At 36.8% G+C, this 25,722-nt stretch overlaps 1 protein-coding gene across 1 annotated transcript in view; it reads left to right on the forward strand.

The window, feature by feature from the left end:
* Positions 1 to 2,534: 2,534 nt before the first annotated feature.
* The window catches only part of LOC131166429 (cationic amino acid transporter 9, chloroplastic-like), a 33,043-nt gene continuing 9,855 nt past the window's right edge, over positions 2,535 to 25,722 (forward strand). Inside the window, exons 1-3 of the mRNA XM_058124968.1 lie at positions 2,535 to 2,684; positions 7,273 to 7,924; positions 10,534 to 10,946. Coding sequence (XP_057980951.1) covers positions 7,699 to 7,924; positions 10,534 to 10,946 — 639 coding nt within the window. The 5' untranslated portion in view covers positions 2,535 to 2,684; positions 7,273 to 7,698. The remainder of the gene's footprint in view (positions 2,685 to 7,272; positions 7,925 to 10,533; positions 10,947 to 25,722) is intronic.

The raw sequence follows: 25,722 nt of genomic DNA on the forward strand, positions 1-25,722 counted from the left end.
TTGTAATGTTTGAGTGTTATGGTTTTGGAAATCATGGCATTCTGAAAAATACTATAAATCATATTTTCTGAAAACTGCATGTTGATATTTCCTACTAGTATACTATATAACACGATATCTGTAAAACTGTATAAATACCATACTAAACTATAATGAACTCATGCCACACAATTGAGTAATTAAAATCTCATGCTCTAAAATCTTCATTTCCTAACAAAATAATAATATTCTGGAAAAACTAAATAATAAACTGATATATATACATACATAATTCTCTGGTAAACTTTTAAAATTCCTAGCATAGCATATCTCTCTTACCTGTCTGATTGGGAGCCTGGCCTCCACTCCACTCCACTCTCGCACCCTCGGTGTACCAACCTCAAAAACTTGCATTTATATATACATATTCTCCAGTAAATCAATACACCCATAATTCCTGAAATTGCCTATTCGTAAATTTCTTAAACCATAATTTACTTGAGTTCCTGAACGGATACTTGCTAGGGTCCTCAACCCATGACTATAGGGGCCCAAAACACCATATTCCTAAAAATAAGACACCCCAAATTTATTCCACAAAACACCAGTATGTTCTCATAGTATACAAAATCTGGTCCCAAATAAAACTGGTAATACCGAATATACTTAAAAAATCTACTTATCCTAATTTTAGGATGGTTTCCAAACTGCTCAAATCGAATTTCTGCTCCAGTTAAGTTGTAAAGAATCTCTCTAGGATCATCATGGTGGCTTCTGATCGTCGAACCGGGGAAAATAGGAGCCAGAATCTTAGAAAGAAGTGAGAGAATACGTTTTAGAGAGAGAAATAAAACTAGTGAAATGAAGTTTTTCTATAGGAAATTTGATTTAGGGCTATATATAAAATGCTGTCCACGTGGCCTCGTCAACGAGCCACGTCGCCTCGTTGATGATTCCATGAAGGTAGTTCGTCGACGAAATTCAGGCCCTGAAAATAGCCTCTCGGTAAATTCTCGTCGACGAGACACACGTCCACGTCGATGAGCCCAAGAAGAGGATTCGTCGACGAACATTTCGCATTCGTCAATAAGACACTGTCCCCCTTTTTAATTTTTCCTTTTCTTATTATTTAATTACTATAAAATTTTTGGGTCTCTACAACTCTAATGGCTTGCCATCATCAAAAAGGGGGAGAATGTTAGACCTAGTGGCTAAGGGCTTTCATTCTAGCCTTATTTTGATGACAATAACCAATTAGCAGTTCTTTAAGGTTACTGACAATTTTCCTTTAGTCCAATCCAGATACACAGGATAGTTCCAAAGCAAGCATAAGGGTTAAACAAGTCTCAAACTAGCAAAGAGCAAATGGCCATCAACAAAGTCCAACATATGACATATCCGGAACTTAGCCACTTAACCAAAGCATTTATGGATCCTACATAGCGAGCACAAGCTCTGGGTTGTGTGTGTGTAAGGAAGGTTGATATTGTAATCCCTTGTGTATGGTGTTGTTCAAAAGTACCTAGCAAAAGATGGGCAAATTGTATATGCATTTAGTTCATGATAGGCTAGAACATAGACACTAGTCTCACACATACATATCAAGTCAAGTAAACTTCATAAGATGTCTATAACTTTCAAACATATTTTATTAAACTCAAGACATCTTAAAATAGATTAAACATTATTTCTAAAATAAGATGAAACCTTTACTTTAACATAAACCAAAGCTTAAACGTTTTTAAAATGAAGTAAAGGGTTCGTTGACGAATACATGGGATTCATCGACGAACGCAACAAGGCACCTTGTTGACGTACACAGGGTACTCGTTCACGAAAATATACCAAGACCACCCAAAAAGTTCAGAGCAGGTTCATCGACGAATACAGGGAATTCGGCGATGAAGACAATCATATGGTTTGTCGACGTACATAGGGTACTTATCGACGAAAAGATACCAAGACCACCTAAAAGTTCAGAGCAAATTCGTCGATGAATACAGGGGATTCGACGACGAACACAATACACTGGTTCATCGACGTACACAGGTTACTTGCTGACAAAAAGAAACCGAGACCTATCTGAATTCAGAACCAATGGTTCATCAACAAACACATGGCATCGTCGACAAAGGTAGTTATGGGACTTGTTAATGAAGTCGTGACCTCATCGATGAATGTCGGGCTGCAGACTGCATTAAATGTGCTTAAATGGCTAGTTCTCAATTTGTCTTATGTCAATTAATGCTCAATGGGTCTCCAGCGCCCAGCTCGTCCCTTTGACCTTTAAAATGGGCCTTATGCATTTATTTCAAACTAGTTAAGCAAATTGGTTGTTGAGAACAATTATTGTGCATTCATAATAGGGTTTCACTTTGTGCCATCTTGCCCTCTTGCTCTTTACTCTTTTTTACATACCATTTACAAAGAGGGAATAGTGTGAGGCTTGTATTGGGATATTTAGCTCAAAGAGGAGCATTTTACATTGTATCTACTTGCTTTCAAATTCATTGTATTGGAAGGCTCTTTGTGAGCCATTATAAGGTGACTCTAGGTGAGCACCATTGTTAAAGCTCTTTGTGAGCAGCTGGTTTGTAAAAGCTTCTCCGCCGAGAAGGAGGGTTACATAGTGGATTTGGGGAATCCTTGAGTTGGTCTCAAGGCATGGACGTAGGCTCGGTGCTGAACCACATTAACATCGTTGCGTTAAGCTTCTCTTATCCTTTCTCTCTTGTGTTGCTCACTTATTGCTATTTGCTTTATATATATACTGTGATATAATACCCTTGCTCTTGCAAAGAAAACTTTGTGATTGTAGAAAAAGTTATATATCCGCGAAAGACGTCTATTCACCCCCCCTCTAGACGCATATTTGGGCCAACAAAAAGTTTTTGCAATAACATCATAAGATGAAATCTTTGTGTAAAATATAAACTTGAATATTTGCAAAGATTCAGATTTTAGCAAAAACCTTTGTTAAATAAACTTTTCAAGTACTAAAACAAGAATTTTTCTTCTCAATATAAATAATAGATATAAGTGTTTGAGAGATGAAAAAAAAAACCTTTGATATATATATATTGAATTCACAAATAAATCACTTATTTATCAAACCTCAATCACCAAGGATTGCTTGCAAGATGTGTAAATGAAATCCCTTTGAAAAGTTGAGATGATTTGCCCAAAGAATATAAATGTAGAAGAGTGTTGGCAAAATCTTTGGAATGGAGGCACACTTAGTACAAGATAACAAGATTAGTCTCTCTAAAGTGTTTCTTCTTGTGTCTCTAGGGTTTAGAGTATGTTTAAATAGTGTTCTCGCTATCAGATTAAATCATTGTCGTTGGATCATTTAAAAATAAAGGTTTTCGTCCATATTTGCGCTGAGAACGTCGTTTTGTGCTGCGACCTTCGTCAACGAATGGGTACGTTTTTCGACGAGTGTACAACACTCGTTCGTTGACGAGGCCATGAGTTCATCGATGAGAGCACTGTATGAACTTTTTGGGCTCTCAGTATTTTTTCGTCGACGAGACAACACTGTTTGTCGCCAAGTGACCTTCATGAGTTCATCAACGAGACCATGGGGTTTGTCGACGAGGCCTCTAAAATTTGCTTCGAAGAATTCATTCAACCTAGAACTAATGTAAATGAGTCTTTTATGAGATGCATGAGTCCTAAGGTCAGTTTAGGAAATGTTTGAGCTTCAAATTATATCATATGACATATGTAAATACATTCAATTCTAAATACCCATTTCCGTTGAAGATCTTGAACTTAAAGCTTGCTTCTTCATCCTTTTATTCCTCTAGTTTCATGGATTGAGTCAAGTGATATGTACTTTAGGTTCCTCGTGGTTTCTATACAAGTTTACCGTTTGTGCATTCTAAATCATGATCATGTTCACAAATTCAATTGCACAGGTCAACTACCAAGTGATTTGTCATTATCAAAATAGGATTTGACTCATAGAATCAACAAATCTCATCATTTCTTAATATAAAACTTGTATTAAAATCTCATCATTATTCACAATAAAACATGTAATAAATATAACACCATAAAAATTTCATACTTTCGGATTTATGCAGTAAGATAAGCTCATGTCACATGATTTATGAGCTAATCATTATTATAATTTTATAAATCGCCTAAGAAAATTTATAATATTTCTTAACAAAATATACTCAAGTTTATTCAAATAAAAAGCAGGTATGATCAAATCTACGTATTTTAATTTAACTCAGGTTTATATTTAAATACTTAATTTAAATCAGATATATTTATGAAAAATCTGACATAATCTAACCCACTTACATTTTCTTCAATTCTTTTTTGAAATTTCCTATGAAAAATGAACTAAGAACTTTCCTATTTATAGAAAATTAGAGGAATGATATTTTCATAATTTTATTAATTTCTTAAGGATTAAGAAATGAAATAAATAAATAAATTAAAAGAAGAGAGAGAGAGAGAGAGAGAGAGAGAGAGAGAGAGAGGTGCTGGGCTCAGATTTAAGTGAATCTGTAAATTTCATCCTTCAATTTGATAAGGATGCATATAAATATGTATGACAAGGTGAATCTGTAAATTTCATTATTCAACATCCTTATCAAATTAAAGGATGAAATTTACAGATTCACTTAAATCTGAGCCCAATGCCTCTCTCTCTCTCTCTCTCTCTATATATATATATGATAAGGATGCATTAAATGCATCCTTATCAAATTGAAGGATGAAATTTATAGATTCAATTAAATCTGAGCTAGCGCCTCTCTCTCTCTCTCTCTCTCTCTCTCTCTCTCTCTCTCTCTCTCTCTCTCTCTCTTCTTTTAATTAATTAATTTATTTCATTTCTTAATCTTTAAGAAATTCCTAAAATTATGAAAATACCCTTCCTCTAATTTTCTATAAATAGGAAAGTTCTTAGTTCATTTTTCATAGGAAATTTCATTATTTACTTATTTATTTAATTAATTATTATTACTATTATTATTTTTTATTACTTTTAATTAATTAATAATAATAATTCAACTGTGACGCCCCGAACGCCGGTTGGGTTCAAGGTGCGACTTTCCATAAATAATTTAATATAAGCAGCGGAAGTAATTTAAAACCTCAAATATTATACACTAGAGTACTAAACAACCATATTTATATGAGTATCTCAAATAACAATATTTACATCATATGAAATATAAGAATATTTTTAACCGGTATTATACAACATTTATTCTAAACTATATTCTCGAATCCCACCTAGATGCTCGCTATGCCTGATTTCCATAACGTCCTGCATAGTTATCTGTAAAATAACATGATAGTTAGGGTGAGATAATGTTTAGTAAGTAAAAACTAGATTATTATCAATATGTAGCTAAAATGAACTTTATAGTGTAAAACAAAATCGTTTAATAATTGATATTTAATGTCATAACCGTTAAAAACCCTATTTTGTAAACTATAAACCATGTGTATATATATATACACATATACATACTTTCCTTATATTCATCATTTAGGTCTATTAAATGGTACTGATCACATAAATATATAAATATGTATAAAAAAACTCACTTTGATGTGTGGGTGTCATGTTTACCCCTATGACTGGGTTGTGTGGTCCAAAAATTGAACTTAACCGGTTGACCGACTAAATTAAATCAAATTGTAACATAAGTGAGATTTTTCTTATTAGGTTTTGGTTCGAAGCTAGGTGTGCATTTAGGATAAATCTACTGTCATCCACCAAAACTTACACAACAGTGTTGTTGCACTTATACTCATCTGTAGTTACGGTACCGAGCATCCATAACATTCGAGTTATTAGGGTTCTTAAAATATACTATTATAATTTATGTAATAAAAACAGTATCATAAAAATCCCAACATTTCTAAATATAAAACTTATAATAAAATCTCATCATTATTCACATGTAATAAATATAACACAATACAAATCTCATACTTGCTCATTTGTTCAATAAAATAAGCTCATGTCACATGATTTGCGTGCTAATCATTATTATAATTTTATAAATTACATGAGAAAATGTATACATATTTCTTAACAAAATATACTCAAACATATTTAAATAAAAAGCGAGTATGATCAAATCCACGTATTTTAATTTAACTCAGATATATTTAAATAAAAAATGGATATGATCAAGTCCATGTATTTAATTTAACTCAGATATATATTTAAATAATACAAATATAATTAAATTCACGTACTTAATTTAAATCAGGTATATTTATGAAAAATTTGATATAATCTAACTCACTTACCTTTCATTCAACTATTCTTTAAAATTTCTTATGAAAAATGAATTAAGAACTTTCCTATTTATAAAGAATTAGAGAAAGAGTATTTTCGTAATTTTATGAATTTCTTAAAAATTAAGAAATGAAGTAAATAAAATAAATAAATAAATTAAAAGAAGAGAGAGAGAGAGAGATGGATCAGGAGAGGGAGAGAGGCTATAATACATTTAATGCATCCTTATCATATATTATTATGTTATTTACTTATTTATTTATTTATTTAATAATAATAATATATTATTATTATTATTATTATTATTACACTAATCATGTATATATATTTTTTGGATCGTTACAATATGACATATATTATTCAATAACTTTGGATGCTTATCTTCATGATCTTCAGCCTTGACTTTAGCTACATTTACTTGATCCTTTAGACCCATTAATTAGCTTATTGCCTTTGAACATCGAATCTATCACAAAATTTAAATTATTAAATTTGAGTTAAATAAGTCAACACTCAAAAAAATTAACTTTCCTTAAATCTTTGTTTTATTTTGTGTTCAGTTACATACATTTTATTTTCTTTATATGTACAATTTATAATTGATTGACAATTTTTTTAGAAATTCAATTTAACCTTTTTTGACTTTGCCATTATTATATATGAAGAAACTTTATTGAGGTCAAAATTATGTGTAGGATATTAATGATTCTTGAAATGCACATACATTCTACGGCATAATATAATGATCTCTATTATTAGTACTGTTATAAAAAATATAAAAAATAAATAAGACGGTACATAAATTTTACGTGATTTGAATATACTTACTTTACAGATGAATTGGATCAAAACTTTACTATTTTGATATGTATATAATCTTATACAAAATATTTTTCTTTATTTCTTTTATATCTATATTTGTTTTATCTTTCTCTTTTCTCCTTTTTTATACTTTTTCTTCTTAAATAATGCTAACTTTATTAGTACTTTATATGGGAATATAATTACTGCAGAAGATAAATTCATAGTGACATGGATTAGTGCGTTAATACGGTCAGATTCATTACATGTGTATTTCTTATAATTGGTAATTAAAATTGCGGCGAGGTCGGCCGGCAGCCTGTGGACGGAAACTCGAGCGCGACACTCCGGTCATGGCAGTTGAAGGCCTGCAATTTGGAGAACGAACAAACATATGATTTCCTCGAAAACCCACTTCCGAATCTTCACGAACAGGGAAGGAGGCGTCGCTAATTCAGAAATTGCAAATTAATTACGCAGTCTGGGTGCTTATCTGGGTACTCATTCGCCATTAATGGAGCTCGACCAAGCTTACAGCTGATCCTGGAGATTCTTGGAAAATTTCAGTGCGACGGGCAAAATACCAGCATCTGATTTTTGAGATCTGAAACCCCGAATTTTTTCATTCAGAGAGGGAGATGGGAGGGCGGAGTGGTTGCGCATCTTGTTCATGGGTCTCCCGTTTTTGCTCATCAGCTCGCAGAGCGAAATCGCTAACGCCCCCAGCTGCTTCTTCAGAGACCTCCGATGGGACACTTGTCCGCCGCCTCGGCCTCTTTGATCTCGTCCTCATTGGGATTGGTGCTTCCATTGGAGCTGGAATCTTTGTCGTCACCGGCACTGCCGCCCGCGATGCGGGGCCTGGTGAGTTTTACTTTGCTTTCTATTTGGTAATCGAAAAAATTTTCTATGTTTGAGCTTTGAAGTTTTCCTTTCTTTGGCTTTATTGGCACAGTTAATCTTTAAGGGAAAAAAAAATAAAAAATCATGCAATGCGAAATTAAAATTCTATTTCATAGTGTATCGGATCAGTCAGTTCAAGTCTTCGATTTGGGATTCTGAGGAATTCGAATAAGCTCAATATAATTTTGAATTTTAAAAAAAAAAATCCACAAAATTGGGAACTAATCCATACCGCCAAAAGTAGCATTAATGTTCTCCTTTTTCCTCATGTTTCTTGAGATGGCAACAGCAAAAAAATGTTAAAGCTTGATATACATTGTTTGCCCACAACCTAATATCTTAAGTTTTTAGGTAAAGTTGTAATCTAACATGGTATCAGAGTTGGTTACCAGGAAGTCTTGGGTTCTAACCTTATTGCCTGCAATTTTTTAAAAAAAAATATTGCATTCCTTATTATGAGTACTATTTATCATGTGTTTATCTCTCCACGTGCTGTCGGACTGCACGTGCGGGGGAGTGTTAAAACTTGATATACATTGTTGGCCCACAACCTAACATCTTAAGCTTTTAGGTAAAGTGGTAATCTAACAAAAAAAGTTTTAACTTCGTAGGTTTTTTTTAGGAGAAATTTATGATTAGGAGACCAACTGGGACTTGTTCTACCTATAATATCATCATAATGGTCTTCATTAAATTGGGCACAAAACCATTTATCCCTACAAGATTGCATCTTAATGCACAATGCGAGCCAATTGGTTGGCTGTCTCATTGCTTAAGTTCCCAAATGTGGAACATATAATTATTATTAGTCTTTTCAGTGTTCAGTGTTGTTTGATAAAATTAATCTAAGCAAAGTTAAATTTGATCAGACATTCATCATATATATATATAATCATATATCTATAAAATTTAATTCATTTACTTGAAATGCAACTAAGAATGCCATTATGTATGAGCAATCATAGATCACCCTAATGGTTTTGATGTTACATATTCCTATTTTACTGCATCTGCCCAAAGAAACATTAAAGATTATTCTCCATATGCTAATTTCCTACTTAACAGCACTTTTGAGTTGGACTGTAGATTTTAACCAGTTGTTTAAATCACTGTCATCATCTTTGGGGTATGAAATCAATATCTAATCAGGTTCCAAACTTCCTTTTTGCTGTGATATTGAATGAAAATGCGATTTTAATCCTCATTAGAACACTCACTATCAATTCAAAAACCCCTTCAAGCTAAGAGATTTACTTGCAAATTATTTCTCATGAACCACATGAAAGATTCAATTTTAGCAGCAGCTTTTAATGTCCATGTCTATTTCTGCACTGACTTGGCATCTCAATCCATGTCCATCCTTAACTTATTCCTCAAATTAATTTCAGTTTCCATATCTGCTTAGGCATTGACTTGATCTCATCATCTGTATTTATTATCTACTTACTCTATGATGCAACATTGTCATTATCTTAATTTTATTACTCCTGCTACCATCTTTGCCTCATTTCATGGAATCTTCAGAATTAGAGAGGAAAATATGAATGAGAGCAAACTCTTGTACTGTATTCTCCCCTATTGAGACTTTCAGTTTTTTCCTAACTCCACTATTTATTATTATCTAAACGATCTGCTACTTGTAAATTTTGGTTTATATTCAAGCTATCCTTGGTCTAAGATACTCATATAAAGCTTTCTGAGCCCATTATCAACACAAAAGAAGATATCTTTTACATCTCCTGTAGACCATTTAATGCCCATTACACATTAATTCCTTGGCCTTTAAAAGATTTTCTCCAGGCCCGATAATTGGTCAATCCAGGTCAGGCTTCTGGGTTTGTTTTAGTCATTATAGATTTATCTTATTTTATTTTCTGGATTTTCATTTAACTATTTTTTCTTTTGTGATTATAGAATTTCAGCTTGAATTTATTCTCCAAAAACTTCAGTGAGTGAATGCTTATCAGAAAGGTGTAAATGCTAGATTTGTGTGATCATTACAATTCAGAGATTTTTTGGTCTTCTTTGTTAAATCTTTGAAAGAGTTAATGTTGTTTACTGTGCTAAGTCACCTGAAATTTTTTCCCTGATAGTTTTTCTTCCAATCTTTTTTTGTTTTTTTAGTAGACCTTGGATGTTATTGATTGCACATGAAGTTTATCTCTTTTCTCACAAACAACTATTTTTTAGGAATATTTCTGGTCAAAACTAACAGAGCAGATGGTATATTAGCTTTCAGGCGCCATCTCACTTCAGTAGGGAAAACTCACCGGTCAAATTTGTAGCAAAATTCCTGAGTGTATATGCAATTAAATCCTTGATTTTTTCAGGTTACACTTGTCTTTAGACTTTTGGTTGATCGTTGATAATTCCAATTTGGAGTTGTATTCAATTTGAAGGTGATTTTATGATTCGTGCTACTGATCTCAGGTATTATAGTATGTAGTTTTGAGCAACATAGCTTTTGGTAAACATATGGTATGAAGATGGTGAATTTGCACTGTTTGACATGCAGTTATTTAGCTGTTTATCCATGCATTATTTGCTCATGATTATCTATTTAAATGCAGGAGTCACAATCAGTTTTGTGCTTGCCGGAGCATCATGTGTGCTAAATGCTCTTTGCTATGCTGAGCTAGCTTCTCGTTTTCCTGCTGTTGTTGGGGGAGCATACCTGTATGCATACACAGCTTTCAATGAGCTCACTGCTTTCCTCGTTTTTGCACAGCTGATGCTTGACTATCATATTGGGGCAGCTAGCATAGCACGAAGCTTGGCGAGCTATGTAGTTACTTTATTAGAGCTTTTCCCCTTTTTCAAGGACAAAATTCCAAGCTGGATTGGTCATGGTGGTGAAAAGTTCCTTGGAGGAGCTCTATCTATCAACATATTAGCTCCAATTCTCTTAGTACTTCTGACAATTATTCTATGCCGGGGCGTCGGAGAATCTTCTGCTGTAAACTCATTTATGACTGTGACAAAGGTAATTCTTGTTTTATAGGTTATGTTTGTCTTATTTTTTCTGATATGATTATTGAAAAATGATAGACTGAATGTCAGTGTATTGAGGGTATACGCCACCCTAAGGGATATTTTTTTTTTTTGGGGGGCTACAAAGAAAAATCAAAATACAGAACAAAAACAGAAACTTGACAATGTAAAAACAAAAACAGAAAAACATGAACCCAAGAGCAAGTTAACCTGATGCATGTCCAATTCGATCATAGCGTATGTTATACTCTGTAAGTGATGCTTTTGAAGTCCAATTAGAGGTAGTATGTATGAGCAAGGCTTTAAGAACATTTGCAAGTCAAGCTTCAAATCTATATAGCCTTAGACAAAGTGCGACTTCCAGGTGGTGTAAATGTCATCGGCTGACATGCTTTGTGCCTTCATTACATCTGAATCCATGCTGCTTCAAACTCATGAAAGTGGCACACTCTTTGATCATAGATTTATAGTTACCTGGAAGGCTAGATGACATTGAATGCAAAAATTGGCTGGGTATGTCTTGTCTTGACATCACTTGTAAGCCATTTTTAGTAGTGACATTGGATGCAAAAATTGTGTACAGTTCAAAAGGCTCTTCAGTCTCCAAAGAGGTCATTTAATATTCTCTATGCCTCCCTCTTGATCCTTCCCCTCTAAATGAGCCACATAACAAAGAGGTGCCTTTGACATCTAACCTTCACGGTTCTACAGCCAGCCCCCACCATGTGCACCACACCATGAGTCTTGAAATGCTCTCCTGTTCAATATTCTTGTCATTCATTCCTTTGCATTACAACAAAAAATAACAATTAAATACCTCCAAGACATGTGGAGTGTCGGCTTTCCCCCACTTTAAGTCATTATCTCTCTCTTGGTTTGTAAGGGGATGGTGTATGGTTGCTCCGTGTGTGGTTACAGTGCTATCGCTGGTTCTTATCTTTCAACTGCTGCTGTGATTGATATTTGTCAAACTAGGCCAAAGCATCTCAACTAATTAATCTGTGAGACTGTGTGAGCTATATATTTTGTCCTCATTGGGATGGGGCTTTAATTCACCAAAAGGAGTCCAAATGAGTTCAAAAGTTGAGATTATAGAGGATGAGAAAGGCACTTCACATTGTGTTTTGAAATGAATGATTTGGAAAAATAAAGAACAGAAATTAAAATCCTAGGAGGCCATTCTTCTGTTATATGCTACTTTTACGTTTTTATTTGGATGTCATCAATTGCATGGGAAATACCGACTAATTTGTAACAATTTTATGCTGTTTCTATCATTTTCTTACATTTTTATATTCATCCTTCAGTTTGTCCTTGTCTTGGCTATACAAATATTATGAACATGTTTCTTTGTTGCTTAGCATTTTTTCTTTCTAATAGAAAAAGAAGATTTATTGAAAGTTTAAAACAAGGAAAGAGAAAGAAATACAATAAAGGAGAACAAGAACTTCTCAAACATAAGAAAAAATAAAAAATAAAAAATAAAAAGCAGCATCATCATAATAATGCTGCCCAGTCTAGGTGAACATACTGAAAACAGCAGCTCTTTGAATATCACTTGGCAGTTTCATTCCAGAAAATATTCTAGCATTCCTTTCTGAAATCAGAATAGGTATTCTGTATTTCTTGAAATTGAATGATTTGTACAAGCCAATACATGATACTTATAATACAATTGGGTATGCTAAGTATGGAAACAACCTCCTAAAATAATCTCTCGTAATAATAGATAGTTCTCTACATAAATATCCCCTAAATCACTCCAAGATACTCGGGATTTCTACACTCCCCCTCAAGTTGGATCATAGATATTGATCATATCCAACTTGCAGATGAAATCATCAAAACTCTGTTAGGCTAACCCTTTGCTAAAGATGTCTGTTGTTTGTTCCTTGGTAGGAACATAAGTCATACAAATGGTTCCCTCTTCAACCTTTTCCTTGATAAAGTGTCAATCCACTTCTACATGCTTAGTTTTGTCATGTTGAATTGGATTGAGAGAGATACTGATAGCTGCTTTGTTATCACAGTAGAGTTTGATAGGGAATTTCATTGTGATCTGTAGTTGTTCCAAAAGTTTCCATAACCACAGCCCTTCAAATATCCCTTGTGCAACTGCCCTGAACTCAGCTTTAGCACTACTTCGAGCCACTACATTCTGTTTTTTACTCCTCCAAGTCACCAAATTTCCCCATACGAAGGTGCAATACCCGGTCGTAGACCTTTTATCTTCCGTTGATCCTGCCTAATCAACAGCTGTGAAAACTTCTACTTCCTTGCTTTCACACTTCTTGAAGTAGAGTCCTTTGCCTGGAGGACCTTTGAGATACCTGAGAATCTTGTACACAGCCTCTAGGTGAGTCTTTTTTGGTGAATGCATGTGTTGGCTTATCACACTTACTGCAAATGGGATGTCAGGTATGGTATGTGATAGATAGATTGGTTTACCAACCAATCTCTGATACCTCTCCTTTTCAACCGATATTCCACAGTCTTCAACTCTCTTTACTACTTTAATGGGGGTTTCACTAGGTTTGCATCTAAGCATGTCAGTTTTGGTTAGGAGATCAAGGATATACTTTCACTGAGAGACATGGATACCATTTTTTAATCTAGCAACTTCCATTCCCAAGAAGTACCGCATTCGTCCCATATCTTTACCTTCAAACTCAGCAGTTAGGACTTTCTTCAATCTTTCTATCTCCACTGTATCATCTCCAGTCAGGATTATATCATCAACATACACTATCAGAATTGTTTTCTTTCCACTTTCAGACTGTTGGAAAAACATAGTGTGATCTGATTGTCCTTGTCAATATCCTTGGTTCTTTATCACCTTCGCAAATCTGTTGAACCATGCTCTGGGAGATTGCTTGAGTCCATATAGGGACTTCTTGAGTTTACATACGATGTTTTTTTCACCTTTCTTACTAAAACCTGGTGGTATCGTCATGTAGACTTCTTCCTCTAACTCGCCATTTAGAAATGCATTCTTAATGTCGAGTCGCTGAAGTGGCCAATCCAAGTTGGCTGCTAAGGATAGGAGAACCCGAACTGTATTCAATTTTTCCACCGGTGCAAATGTCTTTGTGTAGTCAATGCCATAGGTCTGTGTAAATCCTTTTGCAACAAGATGGGCTTTATACCTTTCAACTGTCCCATCAGCTTTATATTTCATCGTGAAGACCCATTTGCAGCCTACTGGCTTCTTCCCTTTCAGTAAATTCATAACATCCCAAATTCATTCTTTTCCAGGGCCCACATTTTCTCCATTACGCCTTCCCTCCATTCGGGAATCTCCAAGGCTTTGTGGATATTCTTTGGAATTTTTATCCTATCAAGGTTAGAGGTAAAAGCACGACACCCTGTAGACAAAGTTTTATAAGACATGTATTTTGACCAGGGATAGAGAGTACATGACCTAGTTTGTTTTCTGAGAGCAATGGGTAAATTGATATCATCAGGAGTAGAATTATCAGAAGGAAGTTCATGGCCATTTGGATTTATTACCTGATCGGGATTGGGTGTGGGCTCATGGTTGCTTGGAGCTATCACTGGTTCCAACTCTCTTGGTGCCTCAGGTATGAGATTCTCCCTGTTCTTTGTTTTTGGTTTCCTTGAGTAAACAAGTATCTCCTTGTTATTTTGTTTTTCTACATCTCCCCCCGAGTTTAAGCGGTCTTTTCTACATGACAGATCAGGGAATGGTGTAGTGGTGTTGATAGACTCGGTATATGGCACAGATTCATCAACAGAGAAATTAAAGAATCGATCTTCACTCCAATTCTCCCCTTGAAGAGATTGCTTTTGGAAGGAGTAGTTTCCAAGAACGTGACATCAAGGCTAACAAACATTTTTTTTGTGACAAGATCACAACATTTGTAGCCTTTCTGAGTAGGAGAGTAACCAATAAAAACACACTTAATGGCACAAGGTTCCAATTTATCCCTATTGTGAGCATGAACATGTTCAAATGTAGTACACCCAAAAACTGATAATCATACTTGTATTTTTTGGGTTTACATGTTGAAAGATAAAACTGAAGCCCGTTCTATTTTTGCCAGTTTCCACTCCATGATTCAAACACAATTCCAAATTCACATTCAAATTTTACGTATTGATAATGGTACGGAATATTTCAATAATATCTTGAGACATTATCTTCAAGAAAATGGAATTGTTCATCAAAGTTCCTGTGTGGATACCCCTCAACAAAATGTGGTTGCTGAATGTAAAAATATGCATATTCTTGAAGTAGCTCGGACATTAATGTTCACTACAAATATGAACAAATATTTTTGGGGCGATGCCATTTTAACTGCTACACATCTCATTGATCAAATGCCTAGTCGAGTTCTTTCTTTTGCCACTCCTCTCTACGAATTTCAGGAATGTTTTCCCAACACTCGGCTCCACTCCAATCTCTCTCTGAAAATCTTTGGATGTACTGCATTTGTTCATGTTCATGCTCGCAATCGAGATAAATTGGAACCTCGTGCCATTAAGTGCATTTTTATTGGTTACTTTTCTACTTAGAAAGGCTACAAATGTTATGATCCCGTCACAAAAAAAATTGTTTGTTAGCCTTAATGTCACGCTCTTTGAAACCACTCCTTACTTCCCAAAGCCCTCTCTTCAGGGGGAGAAATGGAGTGAAGATCGGTTCTTTGATTTCTCTGTTGATGAATCTGTGCCATACACTAAGTTTACCATTGCATCATTTCCTGACCTGTCATGTACAAAAGACCACTTATCCTTGAGATACAGAAAAACAAAACAACACATAAATACTTGTTTACTCACGAAAGCCAAACACAAAGAACAAGCAGAATCTCATACCTGAGGCACCAAAAGAGTTGGAACCGGTGATAGCTCTGAGCAATCATGAGTCCTCGCCCAATCCCGATCAGGTAATAGATGGCCATGAGCTCCCTTCTGATATGCCTGTACCTGATGACATCAATTTACCCATTGCAATTAGAAAACAAACTAAGTCATGTACTCAATATCACTAGTCAAAATACATGTCTTATAAAATATTGTCTACTAAGTATCGTGCTTTTACTTTTAACCTTGATAGGATAAAAATTCCAAAGAATATCGAGGAAGCTTTGAAGATTCCTGAATAGAGGGAAGTTGTAATAGAGGAAATGTGGACTCTGGAAAAGAATGGAACTTGGGACGTTATGAATTTTCTGAGAGGGAAGAAGCCAGTTGGTTGTAAATGGGTCTTCACAGTGAAATATAGAACTGATGGGACAGTTGAACGGTATAAAGCTGACTTGTTGCAAAAGGGTTTACACAAACCTCTGACATTGACTACATGGAGACATTTGCACCAATGGCAAAATTGAATACAATTCGGGTCCTTCTATCCTTGGCAGCCAACTTGGATTGGCCACTACAGCAACTCAACATTAAGAATGCGTTTCTAAATGGCGAGTTAGAAGAAGAAGTCTACATGAAAATACCTCCAGGTTTCAGTAAGAGAGGTGAAGAAAACAGGGTATGTAAACTCAAGAAGTCCCTGTATGGACTCAAGCAATCTCCTAGAGCATGGAGCGATAGATTTGCGAAGGTGATAAAAACCAAGGATACCGACAAGGGCAATCAGATGACACTATGTTTTTTCATCAGTCTGAAAGTTGTAAGAAAACAATTCTGATTGTGTATGTTGATGATATAATCCTAACTGGAGATGATACAGTGGAGATGGAAAGATTGAAGAAAGTCCTAGCTACCGAGTTTAAAGTTAAAGACTTGGGACAAATGCGATACTTCTTAGGAATGGATGTTGTCAGATCAAAAAAGGGTATTGGTGTCTCTTAGCGAAAGTATTTCCTTGATCTCCTAACCGAAACTGGCATGCTTGGATGCAAACCTAGTGAAACCCCCATTGAAGCAGTAAAGAGAGTTGAAGACTGTGGAATATCAGTTGAAAAGGAGAGGTATCAGAGATTAGTTGGTAAACTCATCTATCTATCACATACCAGACCCGACATTGCATTTACAATTAGTGTGGTAAGCTAACACATGCATTCACCCAAAAAGACTCACCTAGATGTCGTGTACAAGATCTTTAGGTATCTCAAGGGCTCTCCAGGCAAAGGACTCTTCTTCAACAAGTGTGAAAACAAGGAAGTAGAAGTTTTCACAGATGCAGATTGGGTAGGATCAACAGAAGATAGAAGGTCTACCACCGGATACCGCATTTTTGTATGGGAAAATTTGGTGACTTGGAGGAGTTAAAAACAGAATACAGTGGTTTGAAGTAGTGCTGAGGTTGAATTCAAGGCAGCTGCACAAGGGATATGTGAAGGACTGTGGTTACGAAAACTCTTGGAAGAATTACAGATCCCGGTGAAATTTCCTATCAAACTCTACCGTGACAACAAAGCAGCCATCAGTATCTCTCTTAATCCAGTTCAACCTGACAGGACTTAAGCATGTAGAAGTGGACCGACACTTTATCAAAGAAAAGGTTGAAGAAGGAACCATTTGGATGACGTATGTATCTACCAAAGAACAAACCGCAGACATCTTTACCAAAGGGTTAGCCCAACAGAGTTTTGATGATTTCATCTGCAAGTTAGACATGATCAATATCTATGATCCAACTTGGGGGGGAGTGTAGAAATCCCATGTATATTGGAGAGATTTAGGGGGTATTTATTGTATATTCTTGAGTGAGATTCTTTTAGGAGATTGTTTCCATGTTTAGAGTAGAGATTGTATTATAAGTAGTTTGTATTGGCTTGTACAAAATTATTCAAGAAATACAGAAATTCCATTCTGTTTTCAAACTGGCTAATGGATAACAAATTGCAAGACAGCCTAGGGACGTGTAGGATAGATTCGAGAGTTATATAGTCAGAGATTCGAATACTCCCCCTGCAACAGATGAGAGTGATCCATCTGCAATTTTAACTTTCAAATTTTTAGCACAAGGTGAATAAGATGAGAACAAATGATAAGAATCGGTCATATGATCAGAGGCACCAGAATCAATTATCCATGGTGATTTATAATGAGAGATGGTATTTAAGGCTGTCAAAAAATTACCTCGGTGGGCTAAAGAACCAGAAGGAATACTTGTGGAAGACTGACTCGATGCTTGAATGGTAGAGAACATTTTATAGAGTTGCTCCAACTGTTCTAGACAGAATGCGCCACTTGAAGTGGAATTGTTATTTTTCTCACTTTGTGGTTTCTCGGCTAGGTTATCAATAGTAGCTTGGTAGCCACGATTTTTTTTATTCTGTCTTGGCTTCCAATCTGCAGACTTCCTATGTATTTCCCAGCAATTATCTTTTGAGTGGCCCGACTTGTGACAGTGCTCACACCAGGGTCTTCCTTTTTGCGTTTTTTGGTTTGTCCTAGCAGGAGTTCTTGAAATGAGGGTAGGCATTTTGGGCCCATTGTTTCCAATTGGCTCTTTCAACATCACCTTGTGACGGTTCTCCTCTCGCCTCACCTCAGAGAAGACTTCCCGAGTCGAAGGCAGAGGACATCGGTTGAGAATCCTCCCTCGCACTTCGTCCAAGTCTCAGTTGAGACCGACCAAAAAATTGAAGACTCGTTCATTCTCGAGCCTTTTCTTGTTTCGGGCATTGTCTCCAGGGCATTCCCATTCTTCCTCAATGCTCAGGTCCAGTTTTTGCCAAAGATTTGTTATCTCCATATAGTAGTCGGTGACGTCTCTTTCTCCTTGCCGCATATGCCATAACCGAGTTTTGATCTCAAGGATTTGGGAGTAGCGTTCAACATCTGAGTATGTCTCTCGGACAGCATCCCAAACATCCTTTGCCGTCGGTAGGAACAGATAGGTCTTGCCGATTGAAGGTTTCATGGAGTTCACCAGCCACGTAGTCACCATGGAGTTCTTGGACTTCCACTTCTGCAGAGCTGCAGCGTCGGTTGAGGTGGGCTTCTTCCTCTCGCCGGTAAGGTAGCCTAACTTTCCTTTGTCGTCAATCACGAGTTTGATTGACTAAGCCCATTCACAGAACTTCTTTCCATTTAGTCTCTCCACTGAGAGTGGGAAGGACAAGCTATCTAGCCCATTCAAACTCAAGGTGGAGGTGGCTTCAGTCTCTCCATCGAGAGCTTCAGAGGTGTTTGACCCTCTACTGTTGACGGCTCCTTCTGCCATCGTTAACTAGGATTATAGAAACCCTAGCTCCAATACCATGAAATCAGAATAGGTATTCTGTATTTGTTGAAATTGAATGATTTGTACAAGCCAATACATGATACTTATAATACAATTGGGTATGCTAAGTATGGAAACAATCTCCTAAAATAATCTCTCTTAATAATGGACAATTCTCTACATAAATATCCCCTAAATCACTCCAAGATACTCGGGATTTCTACACTTTCCAACCAAATTCCCCATAGAACAGCACAGATAGCACGCTGCCACATCTTCCCAACATCCTTACCCTTGCTAAAACGATAAAAAAAAATACTCAAAAGGCTCCTCCATTGATTTCAAGCAAACCCAAAATTCACCAAGAACACTAAATGGTATGTTTCGCAATCCTCATGCAGATGAGCAGTGTAAAAACAATGGAGATGCATCCCCAGAGCTGTTTCCGCACATGAGACATATCTGCCAACAAAGCTTTAGAAGGCCTCCTGCTTTGCAGTAGATTGTTGGTGTTAATTCTATTAAGGGCCACTAGCTTTATCTTAGAAGGAACTTTAGCATCCCATATGCCTCAAAAAAGAGGAAAAAACACATAAGCCATAACTAAATGAGAGAAGAAATATTACATGAATAATCCTCTGAAAAATCCAAATTCCAGATTCTAACATCACTTGTATTGGAGATATAGCAATCCTCCAACACAATAAGCAAAGAAGAAAGATCCTCCAACTCTCTACATTCAATGACCCTTCTAGAATGAAAATATTAAGAAAAGGGAATTCCTCTCAAGAATAAGAAAAGACAAAATCACATCATCATGTCGAGAAGAAAGACGATAGAGATGAGCGAAGGAACTATTGGTTTTTAGATTGGAGTTATTCAAGAGCCTTAATGCTTCTTTCTTTTCTTGTTGTTTGGTAATTTGTCCCACATTGGTTCTTTAGGAAGTTTTGAAGCTTCTTAATGTGGGAGCACTTTTTGGGCTTGGTAAACAACACACACACACAGAGACACAAGATGGGACTTGGCCCATTCATTTAGGGAGAATTGTGATCCACAAATGTTTAATTGGATATGAGGCATGCATATGTTGGCCATAGGGGGACACCTCCACCCTCCCCCTCCCCCCCGCGCCCCCACAATATGGGCCTTATTTCAGCTCACTTTTACTGTTTTGCCCTTAGCCTTTTAACTTCTTCCATTAACGGTTTTAAGCATTTAATCCTTGATTTATTAGCTTTACTACCTTGCTGTTAATAGCCTTTTCCCTCTGGGTTAACCAAGTTGGTGTTGTTCCTCATTCCCAACTAGCAACTGGACGCCATATAGAAGGGTTGTTGTATTACTTGGAGGGGTGAAAAGTACCTTGAGGGCAGTTCTCTACACGCATCAACCAATAAATCTTTTTGGTTATATTACTTGTATCCTGCTTTTTTTTTTTTTTTTTTCGTCTGAACAAGTCAATGCAACTTCCCTCAACACAAACATCTTCCAAAATTCAAATAATATTGCCTCCAACCAGAAGAAACTTAATAAGAGGAAGAAAGAGGGAGATGAATCTCCAAGGATTCCATGAGGAACTTCTAAAACCCATATTTGCATCCTACATATTCTGTTGCAAGCCAAATTTACTCTTCATAACTTTGTGCCACAGGGAATTACCTCCATGGCAAAACACCACAAACATTTAGCTAAAAGGGTAATGTTTTTAGACACCAAATGACCAAGACCCAACCCCTGCTCTTTTGACCTACACACCACCTCCCACTTAACTAAATGATGGCCTCTATAAGAGTAATTCTACCTCATAAGGAGAACAAAGCACCTTTCCACCCATCCAACCACGTACCTACCTTTATTACCACCAGACCCCCAAAAAAGCTAAAGAACAGGGCTTCTCCTCCTAGCTGGATTCTTAAATAGGTCGAGTTCACTCTAAAACCCAAACCTAGTAAGGGAGGTTATTTTCAAAATCCCTTTAGAGCTAAGACTAATAGTCCCTGGCCCCCAACCCCAATCTTCCCCAAATTAATTCTAAGACCAAAGACCCTCTAATAAAATCTGCAATATAGTGAGGATATTTACAAAAGAGTCAATATGATCATCTCAAAAAATGATGGTGTCATCAGCAATCTGCAAATGGAAACAATCACCTCCTCCCTACCCACCTTAATACCCCTCACAACCCCGCTATCCACAGCCCTATCTATCATCCTACTCCATGCATCCACCACAAGGACAAATAAAAACATGAGCCCTTAAATGATCTGAGCCGCTTTTTAGGCTGCTTATTTATTATGACTCAGAATGAAGCATTACGTAGGCAACCCTAATCCAAATCCTCCAACTATCACCAAACCCTTTCCTTGCAAGAACCCTATCCAAGAGCTGCCACTGATTCTATCATAAGCTTTCTCAAAATGTAATTTGAACCTCTCCCTCACCCCCTAGAAAAAGCACTTAGAGCAAAAGAAATAGTCTCATTAAGTACGACACCTAATCTATTAGCAACTACCTTATCAATGATCTTACACACACTAGATACTGTACTAATAGGCCAAATCCAACACCTTAGTTGACCTACTTTTCTTAGGTACTGAGGTGATAGAAGTAGAATTAATACTCATCCCCTACCTTTCCATGATCATGAAACTTGTAAATTTGGTAAAACACCCTCATTAAATCCTCCCTCACTACATCCAACACTCTTGGAAAGAAGCTATATTGAAAGTTGAAACCATCCAGCCCAGGAGCCTTATCCCTCTCTAAGCTAAACTCCACCACCCTAACCTTCTTAATCTTAAAAGGCTTCTCCAAACAAGACACCTGAGTCTCCAACTAGGACTCTAATATGGTCCCTCAATCATTGACTTTTGTAAATCCTCCTTAAGACATAGATTTTTGAAAAACTAGTCACCTCTTGCTCTATCAACTGAATATCACTCACAATCTCCCTACTTCTCAACTTCATTTCTCTTATATAGTCATGCCTCATTTTCTCATTCACCACCTAAAAAATTTAAAATTACAAACCCCTCCCTAACCCACTTGAGCTTAGTCTTGTGCCTCCAAATCCTAACCTCCTTCAAACCAACTCATTCTTCAAACCAACTTGCTTACTAAAGCCCCTCATTCTCTTTCCTATCTAGAACGCTCAACTCACTCAAAATACTCACTTTCTTCACTCTGTGATCTCCAAATACTCCAAATTCCACTTCTTTAACTCCTCTTTAATCCCTTTAAGCTTCTTCATAAGCCTAAAACCATCCTAATGTACAACATCACATCTACTCTAATTCTCATTGACCAAATGACAAAATCCATGGTGGTCCATCCACATATTCTCAAACTGAAGAGAGGAGGCCCCCACTTCACAGTTCTAGTCTCCAGCCACACATCAAATTAGGAAACTTGTCCTCCCACTCATCACTAAAGAGAAATCGATCTTGGCCAACTAGCCACTGCTCTATATAATAAAAACATACCCATTCTTATTGTTATATTATATATGACCTTTTCCTTTTTTATTTGTCTGTTGAGATTTTAAAACAGGTTTTCTGTACCATATCTGCATAAATTCAACTTGCATTTGCATACTCCAAATAAATTTTGAACCTTCAGTCCTCTAAGTTAATATTTGGGACTGTTTTCTCTTGGAGACTTGTTGCTTGTCATAGATCTTATGTTAATTTATTCATTAAGTACATGTAATAATATTATATCAAGCATTATTGTCTTCATAACATACTCCTTACAGTCCCATATGGTCAGCATCTCAATGCTTAATCTTAAACAATTGCGCTTGGCCTCAAAGGCTTAAGTTGTTGTAAGGATTGGGCCAATGATGTAGAGGCTAAGAATCCTTTCCCACCCCACCCCATGAGTGATGATAGTGTGTTGTTCAATTGTATGTAGAATGGTAGACAAACAAATAACAATAGATAATTAGTGACATATAGGGGTGTCATGGGCCAATTTTTCACACCTTTGTGAAGAACCATGTGGCGCTAGCTAAAGCACTTGTTTAACTAGCTAGCCTTTTTTTTACCACGATTCAGTAATAGAATAGTTTCATTGTCATTCAAAGAAGTATAAGCAGAAGCATTATGCAATTCATTAAAGCAATGACACGCAAGCAGTAAATATTAAAGCAAAATAATTCATTAATCAACACCTTCATTAACAATGTGTGTCTACCAAGGGAGGCAAGTAGGCTAAACATGTTTACAATAGTTACTGAGTTTTACAAGTTGATGAATATTCACCCTCTCCTAAAGAGATTTCTATGCAATTCTCACTATAGCACTAGGAAACATCAACATGACGGAGGAGTCATACTCCCCTTTTTAGCCTAAGGAAAAACTATCTATGAAAAATAACCTTACATTAGTATTTACATGATGGAAACCCAACCTAAACACACAAGACAAGCAGTTATGGGGAAGCATGATGCCCTGAACAAGCTTGGCTCGTGATGCTCCCCCATTTGTGTGGTTGACGTCCTTGTAGATTTTGATGCTAGGTACTCTTCAACTTTGTCCACGAATGGTTGCATGTCTTCCTCAGAAATCCAGTTGATTTCTTCGTCGCCAAGTCTTTCCACTTCACGAAGAGCTCCTACCGCTTCTCCCTTGAGGATGTTTACTCTCTTTCTGCAAGGATGTATTCAACTTCTCATCTGTCTAGTTGCATTGCCTTCACTTCTACTTTGGTTGACTGAATTCTACTTGGATATTTAGTATCAGTGTTGAACGGCTTGAGGCAATTGACGTGGAACACAGAATGCACTTTCATCCAAGCTAGAGGGTTAATGTTGTAAGAGGCCTTCCTGACTTTGGCCAAGATGGGGACTGGTCCTTCATATTTACAAAGTAGTCTCTTGCCTCGTCCTCGTAGTGACTTGATTTATTCAAGATTGAGCTTAACAAGCACCAAGTCACCTACGTTGAAGTGTTGTAGTCTTCTCCCTTGATATGCCCACTTCTTCATCCACTTTGAAGCCTTCTCCAGGTAGGCTCGGGCAATCTCTGCATTCTATCTCCATTCTTTGGTGAAGATGTACGTTCTAGGACTTTTTCCTCTATACGGCTCGTCCACTGTGTGAGGTAACTACAGTTGCTGGCCTGTGACAAGCTCAAAACTCTTCTTAGTTGTTGAGTTCTTTGGGCGTTGAAACATAACTGTGCCACATCACGTAGCTCCACCCAATTATTCTGATTGGCGTTGACGAAATGGCGCAAGTACTCCAATAGTAGCCTATTGAATCTTTTTGTTTGTCCATTTGTCTGTGGATGATAGCTCAAAGAGATGTCAAGCTGTGACCTTAGAATTCTGAAGAGATCTGTCCAGAAGTCACCGGTGAATCTTGAGTCTCAATCACTAATGATATCTTGGGGAACATCCCAAAACTTCACGATATGCTTGAAGAATAGTTGTGTCGTTTCCTCTTCCGAACAGTACTTCAGTGTTGGTATAAAGGTATTGTACTTTGAAAACCTGCCTATAACCACAAGGATAGACCCGACATCTCCCACTCTGAGTAGGTTAGTGATGAAGTCTAATGTGACACTTTTTCATGGTCGGGATGGTACTAGTAGAGGCTCCAGCAGCTCGACAATCTTCTTTAGCTCCACTTTATCTTGTTGGCAAATAATACAAGTCCGGGTATAATCAACCACATCATTATACATGTGTGGCCAATAATACCTCTGCTTCAGTAATGCTAAAGTGCGCTGTCATCTTAGATGTCCGACCCACATGGTATCATGACACTCTTTTAGCAGTGTCTTCCTCAAATCTGGAGCTTGTGGCGCAAAGAGCCAACTACCAAGGGTCATCAGCAATTTGTCTTCCATCCAGAACTGATGTACTTTGCCCTCTTCTGTCAGCTTCATAAGGTTCTGCAAAACTGGATCTTTGGCTAAATTCTCCTTGATGCACTCCCGCATCGTTGTGGTGACGGTACTCAATGTTGAGTGTGTAACCATTTGTAAGGCCGCCAGCTTGGCCTTGCTGCTCAGTGCATCAACAAATTGGTTCATGCACCCCTCTTTGTGCTCACATAAGAAATCAAATTCTGTCAAGAATTCTTGCCATCGGCCCTGCTTGGGTGACAACTTTGATTGTGTGAAGGAGTGGCTAACACCCGAGTTATCTGTTTTGATTACAAACCTTGACCCAAGTAGATAATGTCGCTACACATGGAGACAATGTATTACTGCTAGCATCTCCTTCTCTTGAGTTGTGTACTTCCGTTCTGCTTTACTAAGCTTACGACTTTTTTGCGCAACAGGATGTCCCTCCTGTAACAAGACTCCTCCGAGGGCGTAGTTCGATGCATTTGTGTGTACCTCGAAGGGTTTCATGATGTCCGGAAGAGCACGTACCAGATCTCTCATCATGACATCATTCAGGTCATCAAAGGCTTCCTGACACTTTTCTGTCCAATTCTAGCCCCGACCCTTCTTCAACAGTTCCATTAAAGGAGCAATTCTCCTTGGGTACCCTTCTACGAACTTCCTGTAATAGTTGGCAAGATCAAGAAATGAATGCAGGTCCTTCATTGTCCTTAGGATTTTCCATTCTTGAATAGCTCTTACCTTCTCCATATCCATCC

This window comes from Malania oleifera, chromosome 10 (genome assembly GCF_029873635.1).
Source record: "Malania oleifera isolate guangnan ecotype guangnan chromosome 10, ASM2987363v1, whole genome shotgun sequence".
NCBI classification, from domain to species: Eukaryota; Viridiplantae; Streptophyta; class Magnoliopsida; order Santalales; family Ximeniaceae; genus Malania; species Malania oleifera.